The sequence below is a fragment of the Lepidochelys kempii genome, chromosome 3 (genome assembly GCF_965140285.1).
Source record: "Lepidochelys kempii isolate rLepKem1 chromosome 3, rLepKem1.hap1, whole genome shotgun sequence".
Taxonomy (NCBI): domain Eukaryota; kingdom Metazoa; phylum Chordata; order Testudines; family Cheloniidae; genus Lepidochelys; species Lepidochelys kempii.
Genome location: NC_136382.1, coordinates 206315435 through 206331139, shown reverse-complemented (window position 1 = coordinate 206331139; position 15705 = coordinate 206315435). Strand labels below are relative to the sequence as shown.

Genomic DNA, 15705 nt, shown 5'->3' with positions numbered 1-15705 from the left:
CTGCGGGAATCTGACCCTTCGACTACAGGGAACAACTGTCCTTTGACAGGCCAGCTTGCCGCTGGCACCTGGGTCTGCAGGTGCCAACAGCAGGAGGACATGGGGCTGCAAAGACAAGGGACAAGCCAGGTGGCAGCTACCCAGCCTGTTTTCTCCATTGCAACCCCTTTCCCCGACCCTTCCCACCCAGCAATATAGGGAAGAGCAGGATGGCCGCAATCCCCAACACCTGGGTGCCCGTGACCCCGCTGGGGGAGCTCGGGCAGCTGCAGTTCTCGGGCGGGCGGTTAGGGGGCAGCACAGAGCAGGCGCCAGAAGGAGTTCCTGGGGGAGAGAAGGAGGGGAATGGGACGCGCTGCGTGCTGGGAGTTGTAGTCTTCGTGGGGGGGGGGGGGAAACGCGCATTGCATGCTGGGCGGTGTAGTCCCAAGCTGAGGGGAGTTGTGCGATATGGGACACCTGTTTGGGGCGTCGCAGTCCCGGGAGCGGCTCCTCCCAGCACGCCCAGAGCGTCGCCGCTGTTCCGTCGGGCGCGGCGCGTCCCGCGGTCCCCACCGGGTCAGGGCTCAGAGGAGCCGGCGACGACTCACCTAGGACGCAGCGGTTCCGCGGCAACCGCCGAGAGACGCGCGGCCGCCGTTACTGTGGCAACGCCCCGGGCGACGCTGCGCGGGGTGAGAGGTGAAAGAGCAGGGCGGGGTCGACGGCGCTCGGGCTCACAGCGGCGGCAACATGGCGTCTACGGCGGCCGGGAAGCAGCGAATCCCCAAAGTGGCGAAGGTGCGGGGGGTGGTGGTCCGTGCTGGGCGGGTGGGGGAATTACCCTGCCCCCAGGGGCCCGGGCATGGGTGTCACCGAGCCCCGCGGGGCGACCCGGCGGTGAGGGGGGAGTAGGATGTGGGGGTGCCCAGGCGAAGGAGGCGGGGGTGCCTGGAGGGGGAGGCAGAGTGGAGGGAACGGGGGGGGGGTGAAAGTTCTCGGGGGCCGGGGTGTCTGTGGGAGGGGAACTCGGAAGAAGGGGCAAAGCGGGGGACGGAGGGAATTGGGGGAACCTGTGACCACGGCGTGGGGGACCTTGGGGGTGCCGGGGAATTGGGGGGGACCCGTGACGGGGAAGCTCAGGGGTGCTGAGGAATTGGGGGTCAGGGGATGGGGGGCTCAGGGGAGCTGGGGACTTGGGGGTGCCCAGTTGGACCAGAGTGGGGGAAGCGGGAGAAAGGGCAGTGGGGAGAGGGGAAGGGGAGTCGCTGGTGCGAGCCCTGCTGGAAATACAGCAGCTTTTACATAGTACTCTGCTGCGAGTCGTCTGTAACATGGAGCATGAGCCCAGCTAGCGGGGGGGGCTCCGTTTTAGAAACAGCCTCACTCGCTCGCTTTTTTTTTTTTTTTTTGGTACAACACAGTCATGTGTTTTCCCCCACTCCGTAATGCTTCTCATGATTGGTGCCTGAAAACTAACTTTTATCTGATCAAACACACACCGGTGGACCACAATGGGATGGGACATTTCTTAGAATGGTGGCCCATCCTTGTTCAATGGAGGAAAAAAAAACAACGTTTGTTATGCTGCCCCTTTTCCTCATCCCATGGTACCAAAGAAGTCGGAAACTTCTGCTAAAATGACCAGCACTTAAATGATTAACAGTTGTAGGTATCAAAGATACAAAAGGTCAGTTTGTCCGTCTCCCACCTACAGGGCAAAATTCAGCCCTGCTGCACTGACTTACATCTGGATCTGAATGTGGCCCATTGTTGTGCGTGGCCCCCCCAGGGAAAGTTTTCTCAACAATTAAAAAAGCCAAAACACACTTTTTTCAAATAAAATCTTAAATGTTAAGGAAACAGGAGACTACCAGAAAAGTCCTGGTATGGAGTTAACACAAAGCACTATTTCCGTTCAACCAATTTATGATGTTTCTTTTTAAAAGCCAAGTCCAGATTCCATGTACTCACAATTTCAAAGCCATTTTTAGTTTAAAGAATGTGAAAATAACCCAACCCGGGGGGGAGAACAAAGCTGAACTCAAGGTTACAGATAAGTTATCCCAGCTGTTTATTCTTGGAAAAATGGCACCTGGGAACCACTGATGTGGCTACAGCACAAGTAGTAAGGGGGGAGACTGTAGTGTACAGAGGGAGGGTATTTAACTGCCATCATAATCCCTATGTTTTAATGGGGAGACTGTTTTGTGGATCATTTCCACTCCCCTTTCCTATCCCATCACCTCCCTGTAAAATTAGGAAAGTATCAAATGTATTTTTTAAGCTATATTTTAATCATACTTAGTAGCTGGCAATGAAGAGCACTGTATGATCAGCCAACCCTCTCAGTTTTATGGGTTGTATGGCACCATGTTAAAAATACCTGAGCTATGTCTATGCTGCAGCTGCCAATGTTGCTACCACTGGTGGAGAATTGTGCGTCTTTAAATGTAGTCAAGTTATGGTGATTTTCAGTCTTTATGGTTCAGAAAGGTCATCTGAATTAATGTATCAAAATAAATAGTCTTGGAAGGATTAGATTTTAATAATGTTAGCAATCATCAGTTTTCCCAACAAGTAACAAGCAGTTCCCAACATTAAGAAAGTTATAGAGAAGGAAGGTTAAACATGTTGCAATCTTTTGCTCTCAATTGGGTAATAATTCATGAACAGAGATGCAGATTTACCATGGCATTTTTAAAAATCAAGTCAGCGTAGTCATGGTAAATGTAGTAAAAATCACAGATCACTAAATTTACTGTGACTGCTCCCTAAATTTGATTAACAAAATAATGCCCCTCTCCTCACCCTGCAGCAGCACCCTCTGCTTCCAGCACCGCAACCCTAATCCCAGTCTAGTGTGGAGGGGAGGCTGGGGAGCAAGCTCACCTCTCTGTTGCGGCCCCTAGTCATGCCAGGCTGGGCCCATGATCCTGCTCCAGGCATTGAAACCCGGCATGTGCGGTTGCAAAGCTGTTCAGGATTCTTCTTTCCACCCCCCACCTTTGTTCAGGTGGGCCAAACCTGAGCAGCACTGCAGCCCTGTGCACCAGATCACAATGCCACTCACTGAAGTTTGTGCCTCACCCCCCCATCATGACCAGGGTGGTCAAACCTGAATAGGGCTGTGTCCCAGTGCACCAGGTCACAATACCCAGGGCAGGGAGCCAGGCTCAGCCACAGGAGCTGCTACTGCAGGGTGAGTCATGGATATGGAAGGAAGTCACAGGCTGAGGGCGAAATCATGCTATCTGTGACTTTTTCCCCTCACCGTGACAAATGTATATCAGTCAGTACTCCAGGATTACGATTCTGAATCTCTGCTTCTGTGGTCATTATTTTGACTAAACACAGATATAGGCAATGACCATACACTGAGTTAAACCATGGCAGACACTTCACCTCCTTGGTGCCCCATTGACATTGCTAGCACTCCAAGGCCTGCATAGTTCCCCATTGACTGCAGTAGAACTTTATGTACACACAGGGGCTACCACCATGAAGCTCTGGGCCAGTTAAGGGCCTTACTAGATTTTTAATTTCCTGCTAGTGCAAACTCATCCACGTTAATTTTTTAAAAATACTTAAAAAGAGAAGGAGGACTTGTGGCACCTTAGAGACTAACAAATTTATTTGAGCATAAGCTTTCCGATGAAGTGAGCTGTAGCTCATGAAAGCTCATGCTCAAATAAATTTGTTAATCTCTAAGGTGCCACAAGTCCTCCTTCTCTTTTGTGGATACAGACTAATAAAGCTGCTACTCTAAAAAATACTTGTCATTCAAAAGTCACAAAAATGGAATCCTCCAATAATTATTGCTAGGTGTAGCATTGCTACCATAACATCAGTTATTTATTAGGCCATGATCCTGGACTCGGTCCCCACATGGGTGCCTTCTCCACCCACACGGAGCCCCATTGACCCAAACAGACCATTCTTTGCAAGCTAATCTGACTTTCAGCAGGCTGACGAGAATTGTGAATGTCTAAAACTTTGGTCCTGCAAACACGTGTGCTTTAGGGCAGACCAGAAAGTAAGAATTCCATTTCATGAAAAAAAATTTGTTTCAATATTTGGAAAAAACCCTGAGCATTCAAAAGTGAGTGAGTGTGAGCAAGAGCGAGCACCCCTCTTTGAGTAGCCAGTTGCCCAGTGGGTAGGGCACTCACCTGGGATGTGGGACGACCCAGGTTCAGGTCCAGGTCCCGGTCCCTGCTTGCCTGATTTAGTGCTTTGTCTACCACACTGTAGAGCAGTGGTATTCAATTACATTTTCTGGTGGGCTGAATAAGGCAGTGTCTAAATCTTGCCAGGTCAAAGGGCTCTTCTGGTGTTTGCTCTGTAGTAAACCTGCCATTGGCCAGGGGTTGCACCTTTAAAGAGTGGTGTGACGGATATTATTTATTAATCTCAAAGTAAAAGGTTAAGCATGCCAGTGGACAGTAGTACAACAAAATCTTGCAAACAAATTATTATACAAATACACTAATGCTATTAAAACATTGTGCTATTAATGTTAATTCTATTACAACTATGACATTAAAATTAGAAGTTAAACCTCACAGGAAATTGAGACATCTAATTTCTCTTTCTTACTGCAAGAGTGTCAACATTTCAAGCAGTGTTTCCTCCTTCCCCCTGCACACCTTCCCAAAAAAGTACTGCACAGTCAGTTTAACTTATGAAAGTACATCAATTACTGATCACTTTATGTTGCATAAGCATTTGATTAAGTGCCTGATTAAAAGCGTATCACCATAAGTTGAAGTGTATCAGTCTAGTTCCACTTGTTTAAATGTAAATGAAAAATTTCTAAATTAAATAAATGACATGATGGTAAACATAGGGAAAATAAACGGAAGTGCATCTGCCCAGTTCCCATCAGTTCTGCCCTGTTGCCTTCTGCCATCCGCCCAGCGGTTCTCAACCTATTTACCATTGTAGGTCCCATGCACACAATATATACACACACACACTCTACCTGTGCGGCCCTAAGGATGTCACATAGGCCACAGTTGTGCGCTGATTGGGCCACAGCTTGAGAACCACTGGCCCAGCCCATCCTGCTTCCAGCCTCACTTTTGCTCCTACTGGGTTCTTCACCACCACCACCACCCCCCTGTTCCAGGCCAAGGGGAGGGTGGCTGCAGTGCTATCCCTCTGCCTCCTCCTTCCAAGCAACTCCAGGGCTTCTTCCCTGTCCCGCCCTGCTCCTCCGGCTGGGTGTTATAGGGAGGGAGGAGGGTAGAAAGGAGTGGAACTACCTTGAGCTGCAGGGCTCTTTCTGCACCCTTCTTCTCCACCCTTCCTGTGAGCAGGGGTAGTTCCCCCCACCCCTTCCTGTGAGGATAGGCTGGGCTCCTGAGGGGTGGGGGAGTGAGCGCCACTGTTTCCCGAGGAGCTCTAATTGGCTGCTTCTGAGGGTATGAAGGAACAGCTAATGCCAGCAGTGGGCCAATCAGAAATCCCTGGTGGCAGGATCTAGCCTGCGGGCTGCCAATTGAAGACCAGTGCCATAGAGTCTCTCTCTCTCACTCTGGCTCAATGGATATTTAATTTATATAAAGTGGAACAGCTCCAACAGGAGATATTGAAAAAGACCCATCTTGGAATAGACAATACTCTGGTGGTTTGGGCAATCAGCTGGGATGTGGGCAACCCAGGTTTAGGTTCCTGCTCTGAATCAGGCAGAGTGGGAATTTGGGTGTTTTACGTTCCAAGTGAGTGCTCTGGTCATTGGGCTATTGGCTATTTGCTATTTTGGTTGAGTGTTTTTTCTGATTTTGACCAGAAATTCCATCTGGGACCTGAAAAAAACTTCAGTGAAAGTATATATTTCTGTGAAATGTTCTGGTTTTGACAAATCAGCATTTTCCAGCAAAAATGTATCCTAACAAAATTCCCACGTTGTTCTGACATGTATGTCCTTAGCTTTATGGGTGTGAATAATCCTGTTATTCAGTGAAACTACTCACATGCATAAAATTAAGTATATGCGTGTTTTCAGGATTGGAGCCTTACTCTATATTCCAAAAAATGTAGAAACGCCTGGCTTTATACTTTACTTTTTCTCTCAGAGGATATTTATGCTTTTTGTAGTTGTGGTATCTCTAATCCAATCAATAGCTTTTATGACATTTTTTCAGAGGTACGAGATCAGCCTGAATTTGTCCCCAGTTTAAACTTTCTACTGCTATTACAGGTTTTATAAACGCTTGGGTTTAGAATGTTTACACCTTTTTTTGAAAAGCAAACAGTTTTTAAAACAAATTACTGCTCTTCAGTTTTAAAACACAGTACAGTACTGAAAATGTGAAACCAAAGTTAAACAACCAACATTGGTTTTCATTGTCCAAGCTGAGAGGAATGCTAAAAGTAAAGAAAGAACATAAACAGTCAAGTTGGATTTAAAAAATTTTTATATTTAATATCAAGGAGTTATCAGTAACATAGGTAAAAAGTAAAATTGTCTGTGATATGATTTTTTACTTTACAGTATTTTTAAAAAAAAGAGGATATCATATTCCCAACTTTACATGTCATCTGATAAACAAACTAAGGTTTCCAAATCTATTTTCATATTTAAATTTTTTCCAAGGTAGTTGGTTACCTCTGTCCCAGATATACTTGCATGAATACACGCCTAGGATTTGTTCCAACATTTTCCATCTTTTTGCACTCCACGTAGGGTTATAGCTTCTGAGTTTGACATTTTTATGGGGTGAAATGGACACAGTAACAAGTATATTATATTTGGCCTTGCTATTTCCTGTCTGTTTGTAAACTCAGTTCTGTTTATTTCTCAGCCAGTCACCAAATCCTACTTCTTTGTATATTTCACATATTAAATCATTGGGTCAACTCACTTTGTTTTTTTTGGTATTTTATGGCCGTAAAAAAATATAAGATGAGCACAAAAAAATTTTTTTCTTCTTCCAAAGGTGAAAAACAAAGCGCCAGCAGAAGTACAGATCACAGCAGAACAGCTGTTAAGAGAAGCAAAGGAGAGAGAACTTGAACTTCTTCCACCACCTCCGCAACAAAAGATCACAGATGAAGAAGAACTAAATGACTACAAGCTTCGAAAAAGGAAGGTAAGTGCACAAGTGACTTGATACTCCTGTACAGTACTAAGAAGCTAGCATATTTTTAAACTTTGCTGAACGTTTTCATTCATTCTTCATGAACTTCAAAGAGAGAAAACAAAAAGAAAAGGAGTACTTGTGGCACCTTAGAGACTAACCAATTTATTTGAGCATAAGCTTTCATGAACTACAGCTCACTTCATCGGATGCATACTGTGGAAAGAGAGAACACAGATATTCTGTGATTTTTTACCTTAAAACCACAAGTGGCTGTTTAAGGGTACTTAACCTGTTCCCTTTAAACAATTAAATGCATAATTTTTTAGAATTTGGATTTAGTAGCAAATTAACAGTACAACTTATGATTTTGTATTGGAAACTGTATTTATACTATTAAATAGTCTATTCATATGTGCTAGAATCTTGAGAGGTAGGCTATAGAAAAAGGGAAGAAGAGTAAAAATCGGCCAAAGGGAGGGAATAGGGATGTGCTGGCCGCTGCTTCCCGCAGCTCCCAATGGCTGGGAACAGCAAACCGCAGCCACTGGGAGCTGCGGGGGGCCATGCCTGTGGACGGTCAACGTAAACAAAATGTCTTGTGGCCTGCCACTGGATTAGCCTGACAGGTCGCGTGCCGAAGGTTGTTGACCCCTGGTGTCTTGTGTCTGAACGCTTATTGAAGCTAGTCTCCAAAGGGATCTGAATTTAGATTAGTGTGTAGAGCCCCTAAATGAGGATTAGGGCCCTGTTGTGCTGAGGGCTATACAAAGGGTTCTCTCCATTCATACCCATCTGTTAGATAAGAATGATACTGTGATGTGAGTTGGACATAGGTTGGGGGCAACCTATAACACTGAATGTGCCATCTCTGGTGCATCAAGTTGTGGAAATGCTTTGTTATGGAACTGAAAACTTGCCTCCTGACATTTGGACACATAAACATGAGTCATAACATACTTAGTCAAGAAGAGGTAGAGTTCCTAGGTGTCTCTTATGGCCTATAAACTCTAGTAAAGTATGTACATGTTATAGGTGTTTGGACCATAAGTGATGGCATGTCTGATATACGATACTTGCACCAAGTGATCAGTTTATAGCCACAAAGAATGAATATGGCATGTTCAAATTAATATATTTTCAGTCTCGTGTGCAAAAAGTGAGCCCCATAACTTCAATTAATGTTACTATTAAAATATCTCAACATAGGGTTTTTTAAAAAGAATTTTGAATGTTGTTATAATTGTTAGTCCATTGGTGTTACAGAGGGACACAGGCTCTTACAGGCTTACAGCTCTCCTATGATCTACACTTATCACAACTCTAGCTATATTTTTAACTGCTCAAGTACGTGACTTAAGAAACCTTTTATTCATTTTGATCTCAGTTATTGTAACTTCTGTTTAAACTAATTGTAATATGTTTGGGATTTTTAGTCCAATCTATTGGAATCTTATTTTTGAGTTATCAGTACGTCACTCTTGGTTTATAATGGGATCTTTTTGCACAGAGAAACATTTTACTTTTAAAAATTATAACTTTCTTCTCAGACCTTTGAAGATAATATAAGAAAAAACAGGACTGTTATCAGTAACTGGATAAAGTACGCACAATGGGAGGAAAGCCTAAAAGAAATACAAAGGTAATTATGAAGATGGGCATTTTGCACTTCAAGAATATGTGCAACTAATACTGTCAGAATCCTTGAACTGCATCATACATGCATTTACTTCAACAATGTTGTTTGCTTTCCAGAGCTCGTTCCATCTACGAGCGTGCTTTAGACGTGGACTACAGAAATGTCACTCTCTGGCTGAAGTATGCAGAAATGGAAATGAAGAACCGCCAGGTTAACCATGCCCGCAATATCTGGGATCGAGCCATCACTACCCTCCCCAGGGTCAACCAGTTCTGGTGAGTTTTCAGATAGTAAAACTCACTATTTCAACCTCTAATAATAAAAACAATTGATCTTTCACTTAGTGAAAAAGTGAAATGTCTGCGTGTGCAAATAAAGTCTTCAACATCTCTAGTGTTGCAGTTTTCTTTTTCTGAGATTCTGCAAGCTAATATTAAAAAGAAGACTCATTATTGGAAAGTTACCCTCCTCTTTTCCCCCCGCCCCCTTGGATTGTAATCTCACCAGGGTAGGGGTTTGGCACAACGGGGCTTCTGGACAATTCTGTGATGCAAATAATGAATACTGCCAAAAGAGAGTTACCTATAAATAATAATTTTGTTAAGTACGTTTCTAAATAGTTGTGTCAATGATAACTCTTGTTTGCCTTTTTTTAAAGGTATAAGTATACTTATATGGAAGAGATGTTGGGGAATGTTGCTGGAGCACGTCAGGTGTTTGAACGCTGGATGGAGTGGCAACCGGAGGAACAAGCTTGGCATTCGTATATTAACTTTGAACTGAGATACAAGGAGGTGGAGAGGGCACGCACCATTTATGAGAGATATATCCTTTTTAGAACAGTGAGACTTGCACTTAGATCCACATTTTACACTTCATTGTTATCCACCTTAAATGCCCATGAATTTCTGTGTGTCTTTTCTCCACTTTAGTTGTATTGTGGGCAACAAACACTGCTGATACCTAGGAGTACACATGGATGGAAATTTTTCTTTACCACAGTGAAATTCAGTTAAATGAGTATAAGTGTCCTGGAAGAGCTTGTAATTTAACTGTGCCACAACAGGTGTATATTTTTGGCTTGGAAGATGCTGACAGTTTAAGCACTGTAACCAACAACAACAACAACTCAACACAGACAAAAACAGTAAATGTTACAAAGCACTGCAATAAAATTTGGTGGGTCACATATGAGAGAGCTTTGGAAGTTTGCATTTAAAAATTGCTATGAGGTAGAGGGTCACTGATCTCTTCTTAGATGATTGCCCCTCCTTACTGTCAGAGCTACTAAAAGTTTTTCCTCCTCTTCTCATCTTGTATTTTCTCCTTTTTTATTCACTGTTTTTCCTTCCTAAAAACTGAAGGGTCTGAGTCTAAAACCCCCTGTGTGTGGATCACCCCTTGACCCTCCTCTTCTACCTCTTGGCCATGTTCTTTGCATGGTTCAGCTTTAACTATTGTTCTCACATGATCCATGGTCATGTGATCCCTGGGAAGAATGGAATTTGAAATGGAGAACTGTTGCCATTTTCTTAACATTTCTATACTTGTCATTGTGCACCCTGATGTTAAGAATTGGATCAAGTACGCCCGCTTTGAAGAGAAACACAGTTACTTTGCCCATGGAAGAAAAGTGTATGAGAGAGCAGTGGAGTTCTTTGGAGAAGAACATATGAATGAGCATTTGTTTGTGGCCTTTGCAAAATTTGAGGAGAACCAGAAAGAAGTAAGGACTTGAAGTGTATTGAACGAATATAAAAATGCAGATTTCTTGTTGAATATTGTCCTCTGTGCCATTTAGAATTCTCTTTGGCTGTAGTTTCTCGGTGTCTTAACTGAGTTCTTCGTACTCGTGTTCAGAATGTAGTAACAAGGAGGCTGGTTTTTTATATTTGCTTTTTGTTGATATCAAGGGAAACTTATTCTCTGCAAGATACTATTGCTTGCCATCAAGAGACTCGGGCTCTGATCCAGCAAACACTTATGCACATGAACTAATGGGATTAACTCAGTGGGAACGCTCACATGGATAAGTTTCTGCAGGATCATGGCAGGAACCCTGCAAATTTGTGGATATCTGCAGACCATGTTTGTGGATTGGATGTGGATACAAATTTTTTATCTGCACAGGGCTCTAATAATGGCCGAAATTTGTCTTTTTACCCAATATATGAGAAACTTACAGGGATAAAAATGTGTCCCACCTGGAGAGTTAGTAACAATACGCTAAAAACATCCTAAAAGTTATAAATAAATAAATAATCCACCCACTAAAGAATTAGCCTGAAACTTTAAACGAGAGAAGAGAGAGAGTGTGGGACCAACACAGGGAAAAAATAGGACCCCAAATTAACAACATTTTATAGCTGGTATGAGCTGGATCTTCAGCTGGTGTATCAGCATGGTTTTACACTCACTGACTCCAGCTGAGAGTCTGGCTCAGTACCTACTTTTCTGCACAGATTTGTGTACAGTACCTCATACCATGTTCCTCATTCTAACTCCTAATGTTTTCCAGTTCTGGTATACACCAAACACTGCCCACTTGTAGAGCTTTTGTGATAAGCTAGGAAGCTAGGGAGCCTAAAGAACCCTGTAAAGATACGCTGTGTCTCATTGCTCTTGGTTTAAATGTCAGATTTTTATAAAGCGTGGATTCAGTCTAAAAGTATAAACTGGAGAGAAGTTTCATTAGGAAAAACAGTACTTAGAGCCAATGGTATATTACATTACATCTTAGTGTACAATTTTCTCTTGTTGATTTGATGTTTTAGATTCCTTCTGTGTGAACCCTGCTTGCCATAAAACATTTCCCCATCAAAGCATCCTTTTATCTCCTATCAATGACCCTTGCTTTGTTTGTCAGATTTCCAGCCCCTTAGATGTTACCATATAGGTGCTTGTTGTAGGTTTTTATTAGTGGCGCAAGGCAGGGATTGTGGCTTATAGTTATGTTTTTTTAACATTGTCATATCATGATTGTTGACTTAACAGCAATATGAAAAACAAGTTTTGCATGTTACTATTAATTAAAATTGTGGTAGCATCTAGAGGCCAATCAGGTTATGACCTCATGGTGCTAGATGCTCTACAAACAAAGTCCCTGACCTAGAGCATCTTGATATGTTTTTAAAGCTTATACACTTACTGTGCAACAAAGTAGTCCAGAGTGTGTTTCTGCTGTATTCCCCATTTCATTTTCTCTCTGTAGTAACCCACTGAGGCATCTGCATCTCTGGTTTTCCTGTATATTAGGTAAAAGGCTTTTTTCTCTCTTCCTCTCCTTGGGCCTGCTCCTGCTCCCATTTAAATTAGTGGGGAAACTCCCAGTTACTTCTGTGGTGCAGGATCAGATATTTGGTGCCTATTTTTCAATATGCTAGTGGCTTTTGATTTTGCTCCTTTCTTTGATAGCAATGCCATGCTTTGCAGTGTTGAAAGTTATATATCAGCTTAATTGATGGTAGTAATACAATTATTCCAAGTTTTACTCCTCACAGAGCTCATGAAAGAATGCATGTTAGCCCTGTGATAAAAACACCACATTTATGTTTGAAAGTTGCTGTGTACTCAGGGAGTGATTGAAATAGCCTTTACCTAACTAATCTACCACTAGCTATGGATTACGGAGACCGGAAGAAAGGAGATGTTTTATAAAATGTAGTACAAATCACTCTGATTTGTCATGTATTCATGTTTTCAGTTTGAGAGGGTGAGAGTGATCTACAAATATGCCCTGGATAGAATTCCGAAACAGGAGGCCCAAGAACTCTTCAAAAATTACACCGTCTTTGAAAAAAAGTATGGAGACAGAAGAGGCATTGAAGACATTATTGTCAGTAAAAGGAGATTCCAGTACGAAGAGGAAGTGAAGGTAAGTGTTAATCTAGAGGCTTACAGATGTGTAAACATGCTTGGGTACACTTTCCAATCTCCAGTGCTGAACGAGGTTCTCGTGTGTCTCATGGTATTGAGGCACTGCTTTTAAAGGACATGTGTTGGTCATATGAAACCATTGACTTTTTAATTTAATCGTAACTTATCTGCAAGTGATACAACAGTTTATCTGGAGCTCCTCATACCGCATTTAAAACGTCTAGCTGTTGGATTTAATGGGAATTGGGCTACAGGGGATACATGTCAGTTGAGTGGGATAGATTCAGTTCCACTACATTAACTATAGAAAGTGTAACAAAAACCAGCTAATCTTGGGTTTGTTTGGTTTTGGGTTTTTATTAAATGGTTAGAACTGCATACTGGCTTTAAATATTTAATGTGTCTCACTGATAGTTAAACCTGACAACTTTCCCTCTCATCTAGAAACTTAAACATTCTGGGTATTTATCAGCTTTGGGGTCTACGCTTCATGATCAGTGTTTTGGCCCTTAACTTGACATATTCCAAAATTACCTGCTAGGATATGAATTAAATTTTTTCTTTATCCACTATGATGTTGCCAAGAAACTGATGCAATGGAGGAGTTATATTTTCAAATTTTTAAGTGGAAAGATTGAGGGAAGGAATGAAATTAGTTTGATTGTCTTCCTCACTTCCCTTAGTACTTATAATATCACATAGACTGAAGCCTGCCTGACAACCCAATTAATCAAATATAAATCAAAACCAGGATTTTGTTACTTTGGAACATAGTTACTATATTTTCAAATAGCACTATTGCTGATAGTCAGTTATTAGATTTAAATTTGGTTCGTATACTTGTCCACAGACATTTACAAAACATCTTAGTTCTGTCTAAATATGTTTGGGTGGTGGGGAAAAATCTGGCATGCCCACTTTCTATTAAGTGTGGGTGTTGAATTGCTGAAGCTATACAATGGTGACAATTCTTCTTCCACTCTAGTTTCTTCATTTAACCCTCATGAATCTGAGTAAAATCTGCAAAAATGCCTACATGACTTAGACACACACATTTTTACCTTTCATTAATATTTCAGTGATTAATTTAAAAAACCTAGATGTACAAGTTTACAGATTTACACAATTCTGCTTTAAACTATAGGGAGAGTTACCTGTGTTATAATTGCATTAATGAAATGATCTCCTATCCCTTTCTGGAAGGCTAATCCCCACAATTACGACGCATGGTTTGATTACTTGCGGTTGGTTGAAAGTGATGCAGATCCTGATACCGTACGTGAAGTTTATGAAAGAGCCATTGCCAATGTTCCACCAATTCAAGAGAAGAGACATTGGAAGAGATACATATATCTCTGGATCAACTATGCATTGTATGAAGAACTGGAGGCAAAGGTAAAAACATAAGTCTCCTCTTTTTCCACATCTGTCTGTGACCTACTAAATTGCTGTCTGGTTCTGAGTTTTTCTTATTAAATAAGAAAAATATACTGGCTCATTTGATTTCAAAACTGAAATGGGGTTTGACTTTCTAGGTAGAGTTGTTGTTTGTTTTTCTCTGAAAAATTAACCTTTCTACTTAGAATAGACATTTAAAATTATATGCCTATCTCTGGTAATCTGCCATGAATTGAACAGTCATTTTGCAGAAGTACGCTGTGAAGTTGCTAATGGTACATCCTTCAACATTTTCCCCAATCCGTACTGATAACCTATTGGTATAGAAAAGTAGAACCAAGCCACCTCAGGCTTAGCTAAATTACTCATGGCAGGCTGTTGTCTGAATTCACGTTTTGTGGTAGCATTTTCAAATTCAGTAAAAGAACTCTTTTAAAAATGACTCTCTTGCAGGGAATATCTGAAATCCTTCTTACTCTGGCCTCGGACATTGAGTAAATGATATAAATTACTATTGGAAATAGAACCTCCTTTTCCATGTTTATAATCAATCATTTTGTAGTTGCTTTAAAGTTTTTTGTTTAATATGATTACATAGCATCTTAGCTATTCTTCTACAAAAATATTCCCACTATGAGGGTAAAAGGTCTGTAACCCTTACCATAATACTTTGGTCTAAAAAGTGGTCTGTACTCTTGAATCTAATATTAAATCTTGAAGGGCCAGCTTTTTAGATTTGTGCACACAAATGGATGGGCGAGTTGTGTGTATAAAAAAAAAGTTTAGTTTGCACAGTTCTAAACATTTAGCCTTAAACCTACTCCTCCACAAATTCCTTAGTTTTGGTAATGTTTATGTTGAATAGAATATTTAACCCAGCTTGCTTGTCCTTTCAGGATCCAGAACGAACCAGACAAGTATATCAAGCATGTGTGGAACTCATTCCCCACAAAAAGGTATGACTTTTCTAATGGGTCCAGTGCAAAACCCAGAATGGTTCAAAACACACTATTCAAAATCCTGGAGATTACCTACCCCTATACTGCCCAGGTCTACATGCTCCTCCCTGGTAACAAGAGATCAATTGAACTGTTCCCTTGTCAGTCAGCAGGGGATGCAGGACTCAGACCCACAGAAGTGGGTATGTTGGTGATTCTGTGCACAGGTCATGTAGTCTTTGTTCTGGAATATGAGTGAGAGTGTTACTCTGGATTTGGATTAGGTTCCTTTCCAGCATCATGTTAGATATAAAAACACTACTTTTTCCTTTCTCTGCATTTTGTTTCTGCCTTTTATGAAATGGATTCTAGTCCCTTATTTAAAAAAAGGAGATCTTTTAATCAGTAAATGCTGCCTACATGGGCCTAATAGAAATTTGGTAGGTGTTTATGGTGTATGAGTAACAGCAGGCCAAATGTGTTACTTGTATTTCCTAATATAGGAATTGTAGTTGTTGGGGTATTTTTCACTTCTTTTCTCAGAACATTAAGTTAACACATTATTTCACCTTGTTACAGCAATCAAAGTACAGTCTAGCATATTAATGACTTGCTTAATATTGTCCCCATACAAGCCTTGTTTCCTTGTTTAATGGGAAAAATTTTTTTAAAGCTGCTACTAGTGAAATAGAGGGAAGATGCTATTCTGCTTCACAAAATGGAACTTGTGACTTAGAGAAAATGTGGATGTACCTTTTGTTTTGCTTTTAAATTTAAAAAGTTTAATGTT

The 15705-nt window shown here is 41.7% G+C and overlaps 2 protein-coding genes across 3 annotated transcripts in view; one reads left to right on the top strand and one right to left on the bottom strand.

Moving 5' to 3' along the window:
• CFAP61 (cilia and flagella associated protein 61) overlaps positions 1-709 on the bottom strand; it is a 209698-nt gene extending 208989 nt beyond the window's left edge. Inside the window, exon 1 of one of the 2 annotated variants that reach the window (XM_073339783.2) lies at positions 591-709. The gene's annotated coding sequence lies outside the window, so the exon portion shown is untranslated. Of the gene's footprint in view, positions 1-459; positions 568-590 lie in introns of those variants that run through there. The other variant, XM_073339782.2, reaches the window with a different exon arrangement.
• The window catches only part of CRNKL1 (crooked neck pre-mRNA splicing factor 1), a 26593-nt gene continuing 11417 nt past the window's right edge, over positions 530-15705 (top strand). The window contains exons 1-9 of the mRNA XM_073339786.2: positions 530-780; positions 6924-7076; positions 8615-8706; positions 8820-8978; positions 9362-9528; positions 10251-10429; positions 12407-12577; positions 13783-13974; positions 14874-14933. Of these exons, the coding sequence (XP_073195887.2) occupies positions 733-780; positions 6924-7076; positions 8615-8706; positions 8820-8978; positions 9362-9528; positions 10251-10429; positions 12407-12577; positions 13783-13974; positions 14874-14933 (1221 nt within the window). The 5' untranslated portion in view covers positions 530-732. The remainder of the gene's footprint in view (positions 781-6923; positions 7077-8614; positions 8707-8819; positions 8979-9361; positions 9529-10250; positions 10430-12406; positions 12578-13782; positions 13975-14873; positions 14934-15705) is intronic.